The sequence below is a fragment of the Scyliorhinus canicula genome, chromosome 8 (assembly GCF_902713615.1).
Source record: "Scyliorhinus canicula chromosome 8, sScyCan1.1, whole genome shotgun sequence".
NCBI classification, from domain to species: Eukaryota; Metazoa; Chordata; class Chondrichthyes; order Carcharhiniformes; family Scyliorhinidae; genus Scyliorhinus; species Scyliorhinus canicula.
This window is the reverse complement of record NC_052153.1, coordinates 198,682,522-198,706,316: the sequence shown is the minus strand read 5'-3', so window position 1 is coordinate 198,706,316 and position 23,795 is coordinate 198,682,522. Positions and strand designations below refer to the sequence as shown.

The 23,795-nt window shown below is 47.4% G+C and overlaps 2 protein-coding genes across 2 annotated transcripts in view; both read left to right on the top strand.

Annotated features, from left to right (window-relative positions):
* LOC119970799 (nipped-B-like protein) overlaps positions 1-23,795 on the top strand; it is a 559,915-nt gene that overhangs the window by 343,205 nt on the left and 192,915 nt on the right. Inside the window, 1 exon segment of the mRNA XM_038805973.1 lies at positions 90-231. Coding sequence (XP_038661901.1) covers positions 90-231 — 142 coding nt within the window.
* On the top strand, positions 13,558-13,887 carry LOC119970801 (ATP synthase membrane subunit DAPIT, mitochondrial-like). Its single transcript, XM_038805975.1, has one exon. It carries the CDS (start codon positions 13,626-13,628, stop codon positions 13,857-13,859), a length of 234 nt encoding a protein of 77 aa, XP_038661903.1. The 5' UTR covers positions 13,558-13,625; the 3' UTR covers positions 13,860-13,887.

Here is a 23,795-nt window from a genome sequence, read left to right as displayed (position 1 = left end):
TTGCAGTTTTAACAATAGGAGGCGAGTCTTAACTGAATTAGTGATGTCAGTGACATGAGCCCTGATTTTGTTCATGTTTTATTAAACAGATTAAACAGCAGTGATATGGACGGAGAGCCACTCTTTATTCAGATGGTGACAGCCTTAGTGTTGCAGCTGATACAATGTGTTGTGCATCTCCCAGCTGCAGAGAAGGATTCCAACGCTGTTGATGAGGATGGAAACAAGAAGGTAGGAAGCCCGCAGGCTGAATATTGATGAGTGGTTATTCCGATGGGGAGTGCAGCCAGAGCCAAGTTCATGGCACCATGGGTGACTCAACTGTGCAGAGAACAAGAAGATTGGAAGAATAAGTGATGGGGTCCTATAGTTAAGAAAACGTCAGCCATTTCATTAGCGCAAGCAAGAATCCAAGTGATATTATTTTCCTGGTGCTGACTAACCGAGCAGCGACCGAGCATTCTCATGGGCAATGGGAGTGGACGTTCGTCAATAGGCAGAGTTTGGTCAGTATTATTGACGAGTTGCCGAGACGATTGGTACCAGAATTAACATTAGAAGGGAAAAGCAAAATGAAAGATTGGGAGAGACAGAGCATTAGAATGAGAAATTGCAAGGTAATAATGAGGGACTAGCTATCCTAGATTTGATATGCAGAGGGAAGGGGTTAATTAATCTTGTTTTGCGGGATCCTTTAGGGAACAGTGACCATAACATGATAGAATTTTTAATTAGGATGGAAAGTGAAGAAATCCAATCTGAAATTAGGGTTCTAAATCTAAACAGAGGAAGCTGAGAGGCTCAAGTTGGCTAAGTTTGGGGAACTTCATTCAAAGGCACAGCGGGTAGGCAATGGCTCGTATTTAAGGAATAAATGCATGATTACAACAATTATGCATTTCTTTCTAGCGCAAAAATGCAACAAGAAAAGTGGCCCAGCCACAGCTTACAAAATAAATTATGCATATTATTCGATGCAAGGAGGAGTCATATAAAGTTGCTGGAAAAGGTAGCAGGCCTGAAGATTGGGAGAAGTTCAGAATTCAGCAAAGGAGGACAAAGAGATTGATTAGGAGGGTGGAAAATAGACTGAGAATAAACTTGTAAGAAACATAAAAGCTGACGCTAAAAGCTTCTACAGGAAACTAAAAAGAAAAAGATTAGTGAAGATAAATGGTCCCTTACAAGCCGCAACAGGAGAATTAGCATGGTGGTTAGCATCAATGCTTCACAGCTCCAGGGTCCCAGGTTCGATTCCTGGCTGGGTCACTGTCTGTGTGGAGTCTGCACGTCCTCCCCGTGTGTGCGTGGGTTTCCTCCGGGTGCTCCGGTTTCCTCCCACAGTCCAAAGATGTGCGGGTTAGGTGGATTGGCCAAGCTAAATTGCCCGTAGTGTAAGGTTAATGGGGGGATTGTTGGGTTACGGGTATACGGGTTACGTGGGTTTAAGTGGGGTGATCATTGCTCGGCACAACATCGAGGGCCGAAGGGCCTGTTCTGTGCTGTACTGTTCTATGTTCTATATAATTGATCATGGAGAACAAGGAAATTGCAGAGCAATTGAACAACTACTTCGGTTCTGTCTTAATGGAGGAAGACCCAAATAGCTTCCCAAAGATTCTAAGCAATCAAGAGTCTAGTGAGAAGGAGGAGTTGAAGGAAATTAGCACCACTAGAAAAATAATGCTGGAGAAATTAATGGGACTGAAAGCTGATAAATCCCCAGGGGTTGATAATGTACAACCCAGGTACTAAAGGGTGGTGGTCATAGAAATAACAGACGCATTGGTTGGTATCTTCCAAAATTCTGTAGATTCTGGAAAAATTCCGGCAAATTTGACTCCGCTATTTAAAAAAGGAGGGAGGGAGAAAACAAGGATTTACAGACCAGTTAACCTAACATCAGTAGTAGGGAAAATGCTAGTCTCTATTGTAAAGGATACGATTGCAGGACGTTTAGAAAATATCAACGGGGTTAGACACAGTCAACATGGAATAATGAGAGGGAAATAGTTTGACAACCTACTGAAGTTTTCTGAGGACATAACTAGTAGGGTAGATGAGGGAGTATTTGGATTTTCAGAAAGCTTTTGATAATGATAGTAATCACTTATTGTCACAAGTAGGCTTCAAATGAAGTTACTGTGGAAAAGACTGATTTTAGCCCACTGTGCTAAACCAGTCCCTGATAAAGTCCTACATAAGAGATTGCTGTGTAAAATTAAATTGAATGGGATTGAAGGGAATATATTGGCATGGATTGAGAATTGATTAGCACACCGGAAACTGAGTGTAGGAATAAATGGCAGGCAGTGACTAGTGGGGTCTCGCTGGGATCAGTGCCGGTGCCCAAGCTAATCACAGTATACACCTATGATTTAGATGAGTTAACCAAAAGAAGTATTATCAAGTTTGTTGACGACATAAAACTTGATGGGAATCGGAGTTGTGAGGAGGATTTCAAGAGGTTTCAAGGTGATTTAGACAAGTTGAGTGAATGGGCAAATACATGTTAGATGCAGTATGACATGGATAAACGTGAAGCTATCCGCTTCAGATGGAGAAACAGTATGTCAGAATATGATTTAATTGGTGATATATTGAGAAATGTTGACATACAAAGGGACCTGGGTGTCCTAGTATACCAATCACTCAAAGCAAGGGTGCAGCCCAGCAAGGAGTTAGGACAGCAAATGGTATGTCGGCCTTCATTGAAAGAGGACTTGAGTATCGGAGTAAAGATGGAAAGACGATGGCCTTGTGCTAATCCCGAGGCTCAGGCGAAGGGTCTGAGAACATAGGTTCAAATCCCACCACGGCAACTGGTGGAATTTGAATTCAATCAATAAATCTGGAGCCGAAAGCTGGTAACCATAAAACTATCAGCAATTATTGGAAAAACTTAATGTCCTTTAGGGAAGGAAATCTGCCGTCTGCCCTTGAACTGGGTAGTTTGTGAGGCCACTTCAGGGGGCAATCAGGGATGGACAATAAACGCATGCCTTCCTGGCAGCATCCACATTCCATGAAAGAATAAATTACTGCAGCTGTACAGGGCTTTGGTGAGATCACACCTGAAATATTGTGAGCAGTTTTGGTTTCCTTTTATGAAAGGATAGACTTGCCAGAGAAGGAGCGTGGTGAACGTCCACGATTGATGGATATTTATTGAGACTGATTCCTGGGGTGGAGGGGCATGTCAAATGAGGAGAGATGGGGTTGACTTACTGTATTCACTGGAACAAAATGAGAGGGGATCTCATTGAAATGTGTAACATTCTGAGTGGGCTGGACACTGGATGCAGGGGTGTGGTTACTTCTGGCTGTGGGGTCTCGAACAAGGCGTGACATTCTCAGGATATGGGGTAGGCCATTTAGGACTGAGATGAGGAACATAGAACATTACAGCGCAGTACAGGCCCTTCGGTCCTCGATGTTGCGCCGTCCTGTGAAACCCCTCTAAAGTCTCTCTACACTATTCACTTATCGTCCATATGCCTATCCAATGACCATTTGAATGCGTTTAGTGTTGGCGAGTCCACTACTGTTGCAGGCAGGGCATTCCAGGCCCTTACTACTCTCTGAGTAAAGAACCTACCTCTGACATCTGTCCTATATCTATCTCCCTTCAATTTAAAGCTATGTCCCCTCATGCTGGACATCACCATCCGAGGAAAAAGGCTCTCACTGTCCACCCTATCTAATCCTCTGATCATCTTGTATGCCTCAATTAAGTCACCTCTTAACCTTCTTCTCTCTAACGAAAACAGCCTCAAGTCCTTCAGCTTTTCCTCATATGATCTTCCCTCCATACCAGGCAACATTCTTGTAAATCTCCTCTGTACCCTTTCCAATGCTTCCACATCCTTCCTATAATGTGGCGACCAGAACTGCACACAATACTCCAAATGCGGCCGCACCAGAGTTTTGTACAACTAGTTTTGTGAAGTTTTGTGAAGAAGGCCTATGGTGTGATGGCCTTTATTGGTAGAGGGATTGAGTTCCGGAGCCATGAGGTCATGTTGCAGTTGTACAAAACTCTAGTACGGCCGCATTTGGAGTATTGCGTACAGTTCTGGTCGCCCCATTATAGGAAGGACGTAGAAGCTTTGGAACGGGTGCAGAGGAGATTTACCAGGATGTTGCCTGGTATGGAGGGAAAATCTTATGAGGAAAGGCTGATGGACTTGAGGTTGTTTTCGTTAGAGAGAAGAAGGTTAAGAGGTGACCTAATAGAGGCATACAAAATGATCAGAGGGTTAGATAGGGTGGACAGCGAGAGCCTTCTCCCGCGGATGGAGGTGGCTATCACGAGGGGACATAGCCTTAAATTGAAGGGTAATAGATATAGGACAGAGGTCAGAGGTGGGTTTTTTACGCAAAGAGTGGTGAGGCCGTGGAATGCCCTACCTGCAACAGTAGTGAACTCGCCAACATTGAGGGCATTTAAAAGTTTATTGGATAAGCATATGGATGATAAGGGCATAGTGTAGGTTAGATGGCCTTTAGTTTTTTTCCATGTCGGTGCAACATTGAGGGCCGAAGGGCCTGTACTGCGCTGTATCGTTCTATGTTCTATGTACAACATGACCTCATGGCTCCGAAGCTCAATTCCTCTACCAATAAAAGCTAACACACCGTACGCCTTCTTAACAACCCTCTCAACCTGGGTGGCAACTTTCAGGGATCTATGGACATGGACACCGAGATCTTTCTGCTCATCCACACTACCAAGAATCTTACCATTAGCCCAGTACTCTGCCTTTCTGTTATTTCTTCCAAAATGAATCACCTCACACTTTTCTGCATTAAACTCCATTTGCCACCTGTCAGCCCAGCTCTGCAGCTTATCTATGTCCCTCTGTAACTTGTAACATCCTTCTGCACTGTCCACAACTCCACCGACTTTAGTGTCATCTGAAAATTTACTCACCCATCCTTCTACGCCCTCCTCCAGGTCATTTATAAAAATGACAAACAGCAACGGCCCCAAAACAGATCCTTGTGGCACACCACTAGTAACTGGACACCAGTCAGAGCATTTCCCATCAACCACCACTCTTTGTCTTCCATCAGCTAGCCAATTTTTGATCCCAACTCTAAATCACCCTGAATCCCGTGCCTCTATTTTCTGCAATAGCCTACCGTGGGGAACCTTATCAAACGCTTTACTGAAATCCATATACACCACATCAACTGCTTTACCCTCATCCACCTGTTTGATCACCTTCTCGAAGAACTCAATGAGGTTTGTGAGGCACGACCTACCCTTCACAAAACCATGTTGACTATCTCTAATCAAATTATTCCTTTCCAGATGATTATACATCCTATCTCTTATAAACCTTTCCAAGACTTTTCCCACAACAGAAGTATTGTCACTGGCTCACTGGCCTATAGTTACCGGGGTTATCTCTACTCCCCTTCTTGTACAAGGGGACAACATTTGCTATCCTCCAGTCCTCTGGCACTATTCCTGTAGACAAAGATGACTTAAAGATCAAAGCCAAAGGCTCAGCAATCTCCTCCCTAGCTTCCCAGAGAATCCTAGGATAAATCCCATCCAGCCCAGGGGACTTATCTATTTTCACTCTTCACTGGTGTGGTGAACCTGCAGAATTCTCTACCACAGAAGGCTGTGGTGGCCAAGTGATTATATTTCTTTAAGAAGAAAATCGGTAATTTTCTACACTTACAAGGTGTCGAGGGGTATTTGGAGAATGCAGGCGTATGCTGGTGAGATGGAGAATCAGCCATGATTCTCATTTGAGTCATGTCGTTTGAATAATGGTGCAGGCTAGAAGGGCTGAATAGCCTACTTCTATTTTCTATGGTAAGAATTCTTCCAACACCAGGTTAAAGTCCAACGTGTTTGTTTCAAACACTAGCTTTCGGAGCACTGCTCCTTCCTCAGGTGAATGAATAGGTATGTTCCAGAAACATATATATGGACAAATTCAGAGATGCCAGACAATGCTTAGAATGCGAGCCGTTACAGATCCAGAGATGGGGAACCATTTTCTGGCATCTTTGACTTTGTCTATATATATTTTTCTGGAACATACCCCTTCATTCACCTGGGGAAGGAGCTGTGCTCAGAAAGCTAGTGTTTGAAACAAACCTGTTGGACCTGGTGTTGTAAGACTTCTTACTGTGCTCACCCCAGTCCGACGCTGGCATCTCCACATCGTCTATTTTCTATGTTTTATGAAGCCTGACCTGCAGTGTCTGTCAGGCGAGTGATGCCTGGGGATACAGTGGCATAGTGGTATTGTCACTGGACTAATAATCCAGAGACCCAGGGTAATACACTTGGTACCTGGGTTCAAGTTCCACCAGGGCAGGAGGTGGAATTTGAATTCAATAAAAACCTGGAATTAGAAATCTAATGGTAACCATGAAACCATTGTGGATTGTCAGTTGAAGAAAAGCCCATCTGTCATCCTTACTTGTCTGGCTGACATGTGACTCCAGACTCACAGCAATGTGGTTGACTCTTAAATGCCCTCCAAGATGGACAATGAATGCTGGCCCAGTCAGCGATGCCCATATCCCATGAATGAATAAAGGAAGTGGGCAAGCTGGTGGGTGGTCCAGGTTGCCACTGGTTTGGTTTGCTGTCTACGCTTGACTTCAGCTTGCTTTTGGCAATGAGACCCAGTGCGTCAGCTCTGAACTGAGCTTTCTATGAAAAACAATGTCTCCTTTCTTCCTTTTCCTCAAACTTTGTTTATAGCACAGCCGAATGCAGGTTTTTTTATATAGCGCTTTTAACTGAAATGTTCTTTTACAAAAGCATGAATTTTACACACAGATTACATCTCTCCTTTTAGCCAGGAACAAATCGATCAGACCGTTTGCAAATTTGCTTTGGTTTAGAGCTGGGTGTTGGTTTGGATATCCAGTTGGTTTGCTTGGAAATGGAAGGTTCTGCTGGTCAATTTCAGCAGTTCGTGCTCCAGATTCGTCAGTTGAATCAAGTTGAGATTCACTAACTGGAGCAGATGTTTCTCAAATCTGTCCATGACGGAGAATCCCTAGAAATTTGGTTCTTTGGATTTGATTTCTCAAATCTGGCCAGTGTGTCTTTTCCCGATTTCCCAGGAAGATTCAGCATCATAGGTTAGTGGTTCTTGTGCTTGATGATTCTTCCCGGAAGCCAGTTTGGTGTTCCGCAGTATTTTCTGACTTAAGCAGACTGATCCAGATTAAGCACGAGTTTGTTTACTTGTGCCACATGATCTTTTCTTATCTGCTTGCTTTGAACCAATCTTTCCTTTAAAATGCAGACATAGCAAATCCATTCTGATAAACCGCCACCTTACACCAGCCCACTCTCTCGCCCTATCACCGTAACCCCACCTACATGTCCATCTTTGGACACCTAAGGGGCAATTTGATGTACTAACAGGTTCAAAAACAGCTTCTTCCCCGCTGTTACCAGACTCCTTGACTGACCCACTTATGGACTGATGAACTTGTGGATTGATCTGATCTCTTCACACATCATCTCTACTGAGTGGTATTACATTCCTGTATGCTCACCGGGCTAAATCGTTAGCTTTGAAAGCAGACCAAGGCAAGCCAGCAGCACGGTTCAATTCCCATACCTGCCTCCCCGAACAGGCGTCGGAATGTGGCGATTAGGGGCTTTTCATGTAACTTCATTTGAAGCCTACTTGTGACAATAAGCGATTTTCATTTTCATTTCATTTCATTCAATGCCTGTGTCTATGCGTTTACATTGTGTATTTTGTGTATGTTCTATGTTTTTTCATGTGTGGAATAATCTGTCTGGACTGTACGCAGAACAATACTTTTCACTGTACCTTGGTACAAGTGACATTCAAATCCAATCATAGGAGATTTCACAGAATCATAGAATCCCTACAGTGCAGAAGAGGCCATTTTGGTCCATCGAATCTGCATCGACCCTCTGACCTATCTAGGCCCATTCTTCTGTCCTCTGCTGTAACCCCACCTAACCTGTCTTACGGACACCAAGGAGCAATTTAGAATGACTAATCCACCTAACCTGCACATCTTTGGACTGTGGGAGGAAACTGGAGCACCCGGAGGAAACCCACATGGACACGGGAAGAATGTGCAAACTCCATACAGACAGTCACCCAATGTCTGAATTGAACCTGGGTCCCTGGCACTGTGAAGCAACAGTGTAACCACTGTGCCACCATGAAATGAAAATCGCTTATTGTCACAAGTAGGCTTCAAATGAAGTTACTGTGAAAAGCTGCTAGTCGCCACATTCCGGCGCCTGTTCGGGGAGGCTGGTATGGGAATTAAACCGTGTTGCTGGCCTGCCTTGGTCTACTTTCAAAGCCAGCGATTTAGTCCTGTGCTAAACCAGCCCCTATGCGGCCCATTTTAAAGATTCCCATGTGACTGAGGTGAAATTTCTCACGTGTTTGACGTTTTGGAGGAAGAACAACTTTTGATTCCCCATAATAGACAATTGCCTTGCAGAGTCAGCTGAAATCTAAGCTCAATGGTCATTTCTTGGATAGCACACCAACCTTTCGGTGTGCACAGCCAAACTTCGGAGAGCACAACATCCTTCTGCGTCTCAAGTCAAATTTGATCCATTTTACCAGGTAACATAATAATAATCACTTATTGTCACAAATAGGCTTCAGTGAAGTTACTGTGAAAAGCCCCTAGTCACCACATTCCGGTGCCTGTTCGGGGAGGCCGGTACAGGAATTGAACCCGTGCTGCTGGCCTTGTTCTGCATTACAAGCCAGCTGTTTAGCCGATAGCTCAACCAGCCCCTCTATTTGGTTCACATCAAAAGCACTGACTTCATTTTGGGTTGTGGAGCCATGATGTAACAGAAGTCTGGAAAGTGCATCAGCATTTCTATGATTCTCAGTAGAGTGAAATATAATACTGGTAAGCAGACCAGTGCCTGCCTTTGTAGGTGTGCAGCGGCAAGTGTCGGGGTTTGCAATTTCCAAGCGCTAAGCAACTAAATCAAGGGCTAGTGATCTAATTAAAGTGAATTTCATACTGATGCAAATACTGTTGGATGTTCTGTGAGGACACCCTGGGCTAATATGTTGTCAATTCCAGCCCTACTTGACCTGGAGTTGCAACACAAATAAATTAGCCAATAGTTCTTATAAAAATTCCCAAAGTCTTTGGCCCTTGGCTACCCAATAATTACAGTCACTGGGTTTGTAAGTTTAAACACAATTACTGTTTATTTAAAGAAAGAACATTTATGAAATAAGCATCAAATACAACTTGTTGCTATTATTGAATTCCTAATTCCCCACTTTAACTTGCCCCCCACCATTTATGTATATACATACACACACATAGAACATAGAACGATACAGCGCAGTACAGGCCCTTCGGCCCTCGATGTTGCACCGACATGGAAAAAAATCTAAAGGCCATCTAACCTACACTATGCCCTCATCATCCATATGCTTATCCAATAAATTTTTAAATGCCCTCAATGTTGGCGAGTTCACTACTGTTGCAGGTAGGGCATTCCACGGCCTCACCACTCTTTGCGTAAAAAACCCACCTCTGACCTCTGTCCTATATCTATTACCCCTCAATTTAAGGCTATGTCCCCTCGTGCTAGCCACCTCCATCCGCGGGAGAAGGCTCTCGCTGTCCACCCTATCTAACCCTCTGATCATTTTGTATGCCTCTATTAAGTCACCTCTTAACCTTCTTCTCTCTAACGAAAACAACCTCAAGTCCATCAGCCTTTCCTCATAAGATTTTCCCTCCATACCAGGCAACATCCTGGTAAATCTCCTCTGCACCCGTTCCAAAGCTTCCACGTCCTTCCTATAATGAGGCGACCAGAACTGTACGCAATACTCCAAATGCGGCCGTACTAGAGTTTTGTACAACTGCAACATGACCTCATGGCTCCGGAACTCAATCCCTCTACCAATAAAGGCCAACACACCATAGGCCTTCTTCACAACCCTATCAACCTGGGTGGCAACTTTCAGGGATCTATGTACATGGACACCGAGATCCCTCTGCTCATCCACACTGCCAAGAATTTTACCATTAGCCAAATATTCCACATTCTGTTATTCTTTCCAAAGTGAATCACCTCACACTTCTCCACATTAAACTCCATTTGCCACCTCTCAGCCCAGCTCTGCAGCTTATCTATGTCCCTCTGTAACCTGCAACATGGGTGAAAATCATAAGTAAAATAAGTCTTTTTTTCAGATGGCCTTTCTAGCACCTTTCTCCTCATCAAACCTTGTTTTAAATTTGGGTTTTTTACTGTAGATTCTATCAGGTCTCTGTACTTTCAGGTGGTCAGCACTCAAAGCCTTTCTGGAGAGAAAGCAGGTCGTTCTCTTTGTCTGCAGCCTGCAATGTAGATTCATTCTGGTTCTCTGCAGCTTCAGAACTATAGCACTCGGCTTGTCTGGAGAGGGAGAGTGTAGGCCCTTGTCTTTGTGTGTCTAGGACTCGACTGCTGCCTGACGTCTCTGAGAACAATTCCACTGGGGTAGAATCTAATCACCACCTGTTTCAGACAGAGTGTGTAATTCATTGGCCACCAGCCAATCAAACCGAATCCCACCCCTTCCCTCTGGTGCCGAAAAGCCTGAGGTCTCCTGTTCAAATTAGGAGTGTTCTCTCTCCTGTAACTTCGGAATCACTCTCTCTTCTCTGCTGCTTAACTTAAAAGACACATATCCATTAATCATCCATTGATCAAAAATCATAACGGCAAGATAAAAGAAAGGGGAATTAAGGGAATGAACAGGAAGGACCCATAAGACAAAGGGGGCAGAATTAGGCCACTCGGCCCATTCAGTCTGCTCAGCCATTCAATCGTGGCTAATATGTTTCTGATCCCCAATCTCCTGCCTTCTCCCCATAATCCTTACACTTCTTAATTCCAGAGATTAGTCCAAGAGCTTCTTTCTCAATTTGGACATAAATTTGTTCTGCCTTGGAAAATGTGCATGAAGCAAATGCAATGGGCCATTAGGAAATGTTTGGGAGATGACAGCTCCAACACCATAACCATCATAGAATCATAGAATTTACAGTGCAGAAGGAGGCCATTCGGCCCATTGAGTCTGCACCGGTTCTTGGCAAGAGCACCCTACCCAACCCCACACCTCCACCCCATCCCCATAACCCAGTAACCCCACCCAACACTAAGGGCAATTTTGGACACTAGGGGCAATTTATCATGGCCAATCCACCTAACCTGCACATCTTTGGACTGTGGGAGGAAACCGGAGCACCCGGAGGAAACCCACGCATACATGGGGAGAACGTGCAGACTCCGCACAGACAGTGACCCAAGCCGGGAATTGAACCTGGGACCCTGGAGCCTGTGAAGCAATTGTGCTAACCACTGTGCTACCGTGCTGCCCCCATATGCATCATACGCCAGGGTGGCATTGAAATGTGCCAGGGCTTTAGCAGCAGTGAGCTCCAGCTTGAACTCCTTGAAACTTTCCTGACAGACTTGTGACTTATCACATTTTTCATTCTTCTGCCGCAGATTATTCAGTGGTGCTCCCTTAGTTGCCAAACTGTAAGTGAACTTACTGTGGTAATTCACCAAATCCCCAAAACGAATGAAGCTCGGCTGTGGTGCATTCACTCCTGCTACCAACTGTCTGGGAGAGGTTGAGAGGTCAGCTTCACTGATCACATGTTCCAGGTGCCCAACTGAGTTCTTAAGGAACGATGGTGTGGATTTCTGACTGTAGGTGTTGTACCTTTTGCAGTCTACGCAGGACCCTTCCTGGGTTCTCTAAAAGAGTTGGGTGTTCTCGTGATGGCCATGTCATCTTGGAATCAGATGACACCGAGAGGCCCTGCAGTATTTTGTCCATGGCCTGCTGGAATAAGACTGGTGATCATGCAGTTCTGGAAGGTGGTTTGTATTGATACACTCCTCTCTCCTGTGTGTTAGCAAATTAAAACGGTCAAGCTTTGTCAATAATTCATTTCCATTCGGAGCAATTTCCAGTTGCAGGTACTGATGCACTTCCAGGCAAGTCTTAATGGTGATTTTGCGGCCGCCACATTTTCCGATTCGACCTATCACCTTCACTTCTGGGACGATGGGATCTGCCCACTCTCCTATAATCAACTTTCATAATTATCTGAAAGTTTTCAAATCAATCCAGTTTCTGTTCAATTTTCTGTTGTATTGAGTAGGGAACACAACGTGGTTTGAAGAACCTTTGAGAAGCTTCAGCATTTCCACTTAGTTTGGCTTCAATGTCTTTAATAACTCCAAGACCTTCTTTGAAGACAGTGGCATGCCTGTCTAAAAAGGACTGCAACATGGGGATGCAATGTATTTTATTTTTTCTTTTACCCAGTTCTGCTCATAAGCAATGGGCGATTCCGTTCCACGATGCTAGGTAGAAACTGCCTGATCTCCATATTTAGCTTGAATTGACATTTTTCCTAGTTTGTTCACAGGCTGACATGTGTAGGTGCTAAGCTGGAGGAGGGTTCTCCACTGGACATTTCTTGTAACATTTGTCCCATATCTTCGGACTCGATGGGCTGAATGGCCTCCGTCTGCACTAGGACAAAGGTTCGGCACAACATCGTGGGCCGAAGGGCCTGTTCTGTGCTGTATTTTCTATGTTCTATATGTTCTCTGAAGCAATGGAAACAAATGCAGATGCTCCAGTGTTAACCTTCATTTTAACCACTTTACCATTTACGGCAATGTCAACCTACAGTCCTTCAGTTTCAGACCCAATATAATACAATGGCTCTCCTGCACTGGCACTGTCAGTTTCATTTTGTCTTGTCTAGACTCATATCTTTCATATTTTATAGAATGCGCTCTTTTAAAATGCCTGTTTATTTTCAGGTGCAATTTATCATAGAATTTACAGTGCAGAAGGAGGCCATTCGGCCCATCGAGTCTGCACCGGCCCTTACAAAGAGCAACCCACTCAAGCCCACGTATCTACCCTATCCCCGCAACCCAGCAACCACCATTTAACCTTTTTGGACACTGAAGGCAATTTAGCATGGCCAATCCACCTAACCCGCACATCTTTGGATTGAGAGGAAACCGGAGCACCCGGAGGAAACCCACGCGCACACGAGGAGAACATGCAGACTCCGCACAGACAGGGACCCAGCCGGGAATCGAACCTGGGTCCCTGGAGCTGTGAAGCAACTGTGCTAACCACTATGCTACCCTGCTGCCCTTTGGGATGCTCTTTCTGTGCGGTAATGCTTTATTTACTGTGATCATTGTATGATCTAAGTGCATGCTGTGCGTCAGGATTTTTAAATTCAGGGTAGCGACGTGTGCGAGAGTCGTGGAGTGATCGGCCGTGGCGTTCCTGAATATGGGAGAAGTACCCAACAGCCACGACCGGCTTTTAGGCCGAGAATTGCGGCTGTGACTGTCAGCAGCCGCAGCATTTTGCCTGGCTCAATCCGATTTACACCCTGATTATCCAATGGGTGATTAACTTTCCTCACGTCACATCTGGTACCTCACTGTTCCCGACCAATAGGAGGTGGTGGGGGCGGTACTTCCGGCAATGGGACTGTTGGAGCTCAGGGCCTGTGAAGGACCGGACAGTGGCAGAGTGAAGTTTGCGTGAGGAGTGAGAATGGCGGGTCATGATGCTGGCAGACAGCACCAGTTCACTGGCTTCCACAAGTCCTTAAATGCCGAGGCCACCACAGGGAGGAGGAATTATGTGATAGCTACATATGCAGGGATTGCAGCAATGTGTTTGTTCTTCAAACTGAAATCCAAGAAGAAGGAACCAGAAATCACAGAAAATAAATTGTGTGGTCCTCCTCTGGGGCAGGGTAAGTGGAATTTATGGATCAGCATATAAAATTGGTGAATGAACAAAGAAAGGTACAGCACGGGAACAGGCCCTTCGGCCCTCCAAGCCTGTGCCAACCATGCTGCCTGTCTAAACTGAAATCTTCTACACTTCCTGGGTCCGTATCCCTCTATTCCCATCCTATTCATGTATTTGTCAAGATGCCCCTTAAATGTCACTATCGTCCCTGCTTCCACCATCACCTCCGGCAGCGAGTTCCAGACACCCACTACCCTCTGGTTTAAAAAAAACTTGCCTCGTACATCTACTCTAAACCTTACCCCTCATACCTTAAACCTATGCTCTCTAGTAATTGACCTCTCTACCCTGTGGAAAAGCCTCTGACTATCCACTCTGTCTATGCCCCTCATAATTTTATAGACCTCTATCAGGCCACCCCTCAACCTCTGTCGTTCCAATGAGAACAAACCGAGTTTATTCAACCTCTCCTCATAGCTAATGCCCTCCATACCAGGCAACATCCTGGTAAATCTCTTCTGCACCCTCTCTAAAGCCTCCACATCCTTCTAATAATAATAATCACTTATTGTCACAAGTAGGCTTCAGTGAAGTTACAGTGAAAAGCCCCTAGTCGCCACATTCCAGCGCCTGTTCGGGGAGGCTGGTACGGGAATTGAACCTGCGCTGCTGGCCTTGTTCTGCATTACAAGCCAGCGGTTCAGCCCACTGCGCTAAATCAGCCCCTAGGTAGTGTGGCGACCAGAATTGAACACTATACTCCAAGTGTGACCTAACTAAGGTTCTATACAGCTGCAACATGACTTGCCAATTTTTGTACTGCCAATGAAGGCAAGCAATGTTTGAAACCTCTGCAATCGTATCGCTATAATGGTGAATTCTTCAGTCTTCACAAATAAAACTCATGGGACGCCATGTGCTGTTTATTTTTTAAAAAGTTGAGAATGCTGTCCATGTACACGTCCCCCTCAGGCAGATCCGGCAGTGCACAGGCCCGGTGCCCAGCGGGGCAGACTGCCACTACACAGGCCCGGTGCCCAGCGGGGCAGACTGCCACTACACAGGCCCGGTGCCCAGCGGGGCAGACTGCCACTACACCGGCCCGGTGCCCAGCGGGGCAGACTGCCACTACACCGGCCCGGTGCCCAGCGGGGCAGACTGCCACTACACAGGCCCGGTGCCCAGCGGGGCAGACTGCCACTACACAGGCCCGGTGCCCAGCGGGGCAGACTGCCACTACACAGGCCCGGTGCCCAGCGGGGCAGACTGCCACTACACAGGCCCGGTGCCCAGCGGGGCAGACTGCCACTACACAGGCCCGGTGCCCAGTGGGGCAGACTGCCACTACACAGGCCCGGTGCCCAGCGGGGCAGACTGCCACTACCTGAAGTCAGCGTGCTGTCTCTGTACCATTTCCTGACACGGTGCGCTGTCCCAGGACCAAATTTCTTTTTTAAAATGACGAAGTCTTCCCATCAGAAGTGGCAGCAGAGAGCAGGTCACATGTCTGGCATGCACACTGACGTCAATGATTGTGCTTTGGCCACAAAATCACAGAGGAGAAATTCTTTCATTTTGTCGCTGCCTGCAAGCGAGCATCAGGACTGTGTGAAGAACTGAAGATGGATCAGTTTGTAATAAGGAAAAGAGGGCTAGAGACACCAACAGGCCAGGATATCTCAACTGAATCTGCTGGAGAACTTCCCTGGAGAGTCCACAGCAGGATAAAGCCGCACTGGTGTGAGCTTCATGCTCTCTGATGACCAACTCATTAAGAAGAAGCTGAAAACTGGAACAAAGCAGTATAAAGTGATTTCTTGAGGAATGGCTTTATTAATTCTGCCAGTGCAAAGCCCATGTACTGGTCAATGAACGATTAAAACCCTCAAAACGTCAAAGGCATTCGAAGACTAAGCATGGCGAGTTCGAGGACAAACCTCTTTTTTTCAAAGGATGAAGCGAGAACTTAAGTCATCATCTGACATCCTTGACAGAACTTGAATGACAAAGCGAGTGAGATTGTGAGGACCAAACAGGCTCACCTGCCGTAATAAAGGTGAGCAAAAAAAGTTGGTTGCGATGTTTGGACGGTGTGGGTTGCGAAGGTCGGCTGGTTGTCGTAGGTCCCGAAGGATGGCCGGTAGGTAAACATGGGTCCTGGCTAAAAAAGTTTGAAAAACACAGCTATATGTGTCCCATTTTTCGGTGATAGCGATAATAGCAGATGCACTAGTGATAATTTACTGAAATTCACTAGACTCTGGGGTGGTCCCGGTGGATTGGAAATTAGCAAATGTGACGCCACTGTTTAAAAAAGGAGGTAGGCAGAAAGCAGGAAATTATAGGCCAGTGAGCTTATAGGGAAGATGCTGGAATCTATCATCAAGGAAGAAATTGCGAGGTAGACAATGTTTGGCGAGTCGCACGAGTATGTACCGCGTACCTGGTGGGTGGTGTTTCCACGTGTAATGGTGGTATCCATGTCTATGATTTGGCATGTCTTGCAGAGATTGCCCTGGCAGGGTTGTGTGGTGGTGTGGTCGCTGTTCTGAAGGCTGGGTAGTTTGCTGCAAACAATGGTTTGTTTGAGGTTGTGCGGTTGTTTGAAGGCAAGTAATGGGGGTGTGGAGATGACCGTGGCAAGATGTTCATCTTCATCGATGAAGTGTTGAAGGCTACGAAGATGATGTCGTCGTTTCTCTGCTCCAGGAAAGTACTGGACAACGAAGGGTACTCTGTCAGTTGTGTCCCGTGTTTGTCTTCTGAGGAGGTCGGTGCGGTTTATTGCTGTGGCGGGTTGGAACTGTCGATCAATGAGTCGAGCGCCATATCCCGTTCGTACGAGGGCATCTTTCAGCATTTGTAGATATCTGTTACGCTCCTCCTCGTCTGAGCAGATCCTGTGTATATGGAGGGCTTGTCCATAGGGGATGCCTTCTTTAATGTGTTTAGGGTGGAAGCTGGAGAAGTGGAGCATAGTGAGGTTATCTGTGGGCTTGCGGTAAAGTGTTGAGGTGACCGTCCTTGATAGAGATGAGTGCGTCCAAGAATGCAACTGAATTTGGAGTGTAGTCCATGGTGAGTCTGATGGTGGGATGGAACTTATTGATCTCATCGTGTAGTCGTTTCAGTGATTCTTCGCTGTGGGTCCAAAGGACATTTTTTTGAGGGAATATGCCTGTCCTGCACTTCAGTCAAGTGGCCTTTAAAAGCCTCCCACATGTCAGACATAAAAGATTAGTGTGTAAAATTAAAGCGAATGGGATTATGGGTAGTGTATTGAGAAGGATGGAAAACTGGTTGGCAGACAGGAAACAAACAGTAGGAATTAACAAGTCTTTTTCAAATTGACATGCAGTGACTAGTGGGGTAGTGTCCCCCCGTCCCCCCTCATTGGGGAAGCTCATACTCCCATAGGATTGTGGGATTGTCATTAGTCCCCAGCCAGTGGTAAGCAGGCAGGTTATACAACCCCCCCCCCCCCCCCCCCCCCCCCCAAGTCCAAGGAATCCACCGAAGACCCTGGCGAAGGAGGGTGTTGGACACCATTTGCACGAGGCGCTAGGTCGGGCGGCGTGCAACGAGACGGAGACCGGCGCTTCCGTGATGAACGGCGTAACGGTTGTACATCCACGGCCCGTGGGCCCAAGGATTCCCCCTCTGAGGCGTCCTGTGTCTCCTGCCTCCGTCATCTCGGCGTCTTTATCTCCACGCGGTTCTGTCACGACCTGCGCAGGCTTTGAGTGAGGCATCAGAGGAAGATTGTGAGGAATACTTTCCATTGTGTCTGGTCTCTGTGGCTGTAGAAATGAGCTCCTGGGGCGGGGAATCTTCAGTCTTCTGGACTGAACATGGTCTACATGTTTGTGCTGGAGACGACCCTGGGCTTGCACCTGGTAAGAGATAGGGCCCATTAGGCGAAAGATTACGCCACGGACCCACTGGGCACCACCAGCAAAAATCCGAACGAACACTGGGTCACCGGATGTAAACTGCTGAATCGGCCGATGCCGAGAAAAACCATGTCCCTGCCGTTCTTGTGTGCGGTGTTCTTTTGTGCCAATGTCCAGGGAAACCATGCTAAGACGGGTGCGAAGTCTCCGGCCCATTAGGAGTTCTGTGGGAGCTACCCCAGTCACCGCATGGGGGGTGGTCCTATATGAAAACAAGAAACGAGCCAGTCTTGTGTGCATCGACCCGGAAGACTACTTCTTTAGGCCTCGTTTGAATGTCTGCACTGTGCGCTCCGCCAACCCATTTGAAGCCAGATGGTATGGGGCAGTGCGGATATGGCATATGCCGTTCATCTTCATGAACCTTGCAAACTCCTCACTTGTGAACGGAGTGCCGTTGTCCGTGACCAGCACCTCGGGGAGGCCATGCGTACTGAAAGACAAACGCATCTTCTCGATTGTTGGGCAGGACGTTGTACCTACCATCTTATGCACCTCTAGCCATTTAGACTGGGCGTCGATTAATAGAAGGAACATGGATACTTGAAATACTTGAAAAGGGCCGGCGAAATCCGCATGCATGCGCGCCCAAGGCAGCCATGGCCATTCCCAATTATGTAGGGGCGCGGCCGGCGGAAGCTTCTGATGCTCCTGGCAAATGGAGCAGTTTTGGGCCACCTTCTCAATGTCGGTGTCGGGGCCTGGCCACCAGACATAACTCCGGGCCAACATTTTCATTTTGGTCACACCTGGATGCCCATTGTGTAAGTCTCTCAGTATCAGTTCCTGTCCTTTTTTCGGGACAATCACACGCGTCCCCCACAAAAGGATGCCGTCTTCCACGCTGAATTCGGACAGCTTGGAGGAAAATGCCCGCAACTCGCCTGGGAGCTGTCTATGCTGCCCACCATACAGGACTATGTGCCGAACCTTTGACAGGACTGGCTCCGTCTGAGTCCACTCACGGATCTGTAATGCCGTGACCGGCAAGGTGTCCATAAAATTTAGGGTTGCAACCACCTCACCAGTCATGGGGGATGACATGGGGCCGGTCGATAAAGGCAATCGGCTCAGTGCGTTGGCATTCCCTATCTGGGTTCCTGGTTTGTGTTCCAGAGAATACTCGTATGCAGCGAGCAACAAAGCCCAGCGCTGGATCCGTGCGGAAGCAATGGGCAGTGTTGGCTTATCCTGTCAAAGAAGTCCCAGCAGAGGCTTATGATCAGTCACAATAGTGAAGTGGCGGCCATATACGTACTGGTGGAAACGTTTCACCGCAAAGACCACTGCCAGGCTCTTCTCGATCTGCGCGTACTTTTTTTTTTGCTGCAGTCAATGTGCGGGAGGCGAAAGCTATCGGCTGCTCGGTCCCGTTCTCCATCTTGTGGGACAGGACGGCCCCAATACCATGCGGGGATGTATCACGTGACGAGCAATGGCTTTCCAGTATTATAGTGGGTTAGTAACCCAGACGACGACAATTGTTGTTTTACCCGCCGGAAAGCGGTTTCTTGCGGCTGATCCCAAACCCAGGTGTGATTCTTCTTTAGCAGAAGGTGCAACGGGGCCAGCGTAGTTGCCAGATTGGGGAGGAACTTTCCATAATAGTTTACAAGGCCGAGAAACGAACGAAGATGCGAAGTGTCAGTCGGGGCGGGGGCCTGTTGAATCGCGCGCACCTTCTCTGCGACGGGGTGCAAACCTTCGCGGTCCACCTGATAACCCAGGTAGACTACTTCCTTCACCTGAAATACGCACTTTGTGCGACGTAAACAGACTCCAGCCTCCGAAAAGCGTCTAAGGACAGCCTCCAAATTTTCCAAATGTTCCTGCTCGGACGTCCCTGTGATCAAAATGTCATTTAAGTAGACAGCAACACGCGGTAAACCTCTCAAAATGCCCTTCGTAACGCGTTGAAAAATAGCGCAGGCAGAGGATACTCCAAAGGGCAAACGTGTATATTCATACTGGCCCCGGTGTGTATTGATAGTTACATATGGCCGGGAGGCAGGGTCCAGCTCCAACTGTAGGTAGGCGTGACTCGTATCTAATTTTGTGAACGAGAGTCCGCCTGCAAGCTTCGCGTAGAGATCCTCTATGCGAGGCATTGGGCATCGGTCGAGTTGGGAAGCCGTATTCACTAAGTTTATAGTCGCCGCACAAGCAAACAGTGGCATCTGGCTTTATTACAGGTACAATTGGTGCTGCCCAGTCAGCGAAACGAACGGGCCTGATGATACCCAAAGTCTCCAAACGAGTGAGCTCCCCTTCTACCTTCTCGAGCAAGGCGTAAGGCACCGGGCGCGCCCGGAAATAGCGCGGCGTGGCTCCTGGTTCGACTTGGATACGGGCTACGGCCCCTTTTATTTTCCCGAAACCGGGCTGGAATACATCTGGGTATTGTCCCAGCACCTCAGTCAACCCTCCAGAAACTGTTTGGAGGATGCGCTGCCACTGCAGCCACAAATGGCGCAACCAGTCCCGACCCAACAGGCTGGGCCCATGGCCGTGCACCACAATAAGTGGGAAACGCCCTCTCCTGGCATCCATAAACAACAGGGGTCATCGTAGTTCCTGCAATGTCCAATGGTTCCCCCGTGTAGGTGGCCAACCTGGCCTGCGTGTTGGTTAATGTAAGGGTCTGTATACCCTGCTTGATGCGGCCGAATGTCCTCTGGGCGATCACTGAGACCGCTGCGCCAGTGTCCAACTCCATCTCAAGCGGGTGACCATTGACCCATACTGTCACTTTAATGGGGGCCACACGGGGAGCTGCCACACAATGCAGCTGCAGGCAGTCGTCCTCCGTTTCCACGTCCTCGGGAGTAGTCGCCGCAGGTTCATCCAAATGGAAGGTACGGCCCCTGGGCTGGCCCCAGTTTTGGTCGGAACGACGGCGCCTCTGGCGCCCCCAGGACCGGCGTCCGCGATGGGGTCGGCGCCTACAAGTCTGACACGGACATGGCTCCTCATCCATTGGTTCTGGAGAAGGCTCCCTTCGGGGAGGAATGTCCGACGGCCACTGGCTTTGATCTGGACGTCGCCTCGCCCAAGGTACCGCAGGGGTGCAGTGGGATGCTTTCGGGCGGAAGGGGTTGCGCCCCAAGGCATGCACCTCCATTCCCTGTAGGCCCTGCACTCCCCGTTCTGCGCTCTCTCGGGACAATACTATTTGAATGGCCTGTTGAAAAGTCAATGTTGGCTCGGCTAACAACTTTCTCTGGGTGGCTGCATCGTTAATACCACAAACCAAACGGCCGCGTAACATTACTGACAAGGTCTCACCATAGTCACAGTACTCCGCAATCCTGTGTAGCCTGGATAGAAAGTCGGCAAGGGATTCTCCTGGGGTCCTCTCAGCGGTATTAAACCGGTAATGTTGGACTATCGTGGAAGGGGTTGGGTTAAAATGTTGCCCCACTAAGTTCACAAGTTCATCAAACGTTTTGGTGTCGAGCGCAGCTGGGTACGTAAGGCTCCTAATCACCCCAAACGTATGCGGGCCACAGGCGGTGAGCAATATGACCACCTGGCGCTCGTTTTCGGTGATGTTGTTTGCCCGGAAATAGTAACGCATCCGTTGTGCGTACTGGTTCCAGCTTTCCAGCGCAGCATCAAAAACATCCAAACGTCCATACAGAGGCATGGTGTAATAGAAAACAACTTCCAACCTGTGTCCAACAAAAATCCAGGGAGGTGGCTTCAGCAGTGTAGACAGCTATTCACTTTAACCCTCGTCGCCACTTTTGTGAGGGCCACGAAGAATCCAGCACGAGTTTTCAGGATACAAAGAAATAACATTTATTTACAGTAACATATATATGCAACAGCAACTTCCCTTGCTGCTCACTCCTCTCTCTCTGCTGGTTCCAAACTGGCCAGCTTTATTTATGCAGGGAGTCTGCTAATGATTTCTCCGCCCCCCTCATTGGGGAAGCTCATACTCCCACAGGATTGTGGGATTGTCATTAGTCCCCAGCCAGTGGTAAGCAGGCAGGTTATAACACAGAACAATGCCAGCAGCGTGGGTTCAATTCCCGTACCAGCCTCCCCGAACAGGTGCCAGAGTGTGGCGACTAGGGGCTTTTCACAGTAACTTCATTGAAGCCTACTTGTGACAATAAGTGATTATTATGTTATGATTCACAATATAATTTTTTTTTAAATAAAATAAATTTAGAGTGCCCAATTCATTTTTCCATTTTTAAGGGACAAATCTAGAATGGCCAATCCACCTACCCTGCACATCTTTGGGTTAAAACAAAGAAAAGTGCAGCACAGGAACAGGCCCTTCGGCCTTTCATGCCCATGCCGACCATGCTGTCTGTCTAATCTAAAATCTTCCACATTTCCGGGGTCTGTATCCCTCTATTCCATCCTATTCATGTATTTGTCAAGATGTCCCTTAAATGTCACTATGGTCCCTGCTTCCACCACCTCCTCCGGCAGCGAGTTCCAGGCACCCACTACCCTCTATGTAAAAAAGCTTGCCTCGTACATCTCCTCTAAACCTTGCCCCTCGCAGCTTAAACCTATGCCCCCCAGTAATTGACCCCTCTACCCTTGGGAAAAGCCTCTGACTATCCACTCTGTCTATGCCCCTCATAATTTTGTAGACCTTTATCAGGGCAGCACGGTAGCATTGTGGATAGCACAATCGCTTCACAGCTCCAGGGTCCCAGGTTCGATTCCGGCTCGGGTCACTGTCTGTTCGGAGTCTGCACGATCTCCCCGTGTGTGCATGGGTTTCATCGCTATCCGCAATTCCACCAACCTTTGTGTCGTCCGCAAACTTACTAATCAGACCAGTTACATTTTCCTCCAAATCATTTATATATACTACGAACAGCAAAGATCCAACACTGATCCCTGTGGAACACCACGAGTCACAGCCCTCCAATCAGAAAAGCACCCTTCCATTGCTACTCTCTGCCTTCTATGACCTAGCCAGTTCTGTATCCACCTGGCCAGCCCATCCCTGATCCTGTGTGACTTCACCTTTTGTACCAGTCTGCCATGAGGGACCTTGTCAAAAGCCTTACTGAAGTCCATATAGACAGCATCCACTGCCCTACCTGCATCAATCATCTTTGTGACCTCTTCGTAAAACTCTATCAAGTTGGTTGTGGGGGCGAAACCCACACAAACACGGGGAGAATGTGTAAACTCCTCACGGACAGCGACCCGACAATATATATTAATGACCGATGGTATGTGCACAAGTACAGCAGGCAGTAAAGAAGGCAAATAGTATGCTGGCCTTCATTGCGAGAGGTTTTGCATGGAGGATTCAAGTAATGGAGCAGGGATGCCTTGCTGTAATTATACAGGGCCTTGGTGAGGCCACACCTTGAGTATTGTGTGCAGTTTTGGTCTCCTGGGGAAAGATGTTCTTGTTACAGAGGGAGTGCAGCAAAGGTTTGCCAGACTGATGTAGAACAAAAAACAAAGAAAATTACAGCACAGGAACAGGCCCTTCGGCCCTCCCATCCTGCACCGATCCAGATCCTTTATCTAAACCTGTCGCCTATTTTCCAAGGTCTACTTCCCTCTGTTCCCTGCCCGTTCATATATCTGTTTAGATGCATCTTAAATGATGCTATCGTGCCCGCCTCCGCTGGCAAAGCGTTCCAGGCACCCACCACCCTCTGCGTAAAAACCTTTCCACGCACATCTACCTTAAACTTTCTCACTCTCACATTGAAATAGTGACCCCCTTGTAATTGACACCCCCACTCTTGGAAAAAGCTTGTTGCTATCCATGTATGTGGACAGATTGACTAGGTTGGGATTGTTCTCGCTGGAGTTCAGAAGAATGAGGGGTAATCATAGAAAACATAAAATTCCCGTACCAGCCTCCCCGAACAGGCGCCGGAATGTGGCGACTAGGGGCTTTTCACAGTTACTTCATTTGAAGCCTACTTGTGACAATAAGCGATTTTCATTTTAATTTCATTTTCAAATTCTAACAGCACTGGACAGGGTAGATGCAGGAAGGATGTTCCCGATGGTG

Excerpts from the sequence above, each read along its gene's own strand:
- LOC119970801 (XM_038805975.1), top strand. The coding sequence starts at position 13,626 with ATGGCGGGTCATGATGCTGGCAGACAGCACCAGTTCACTGGCTTCCAC.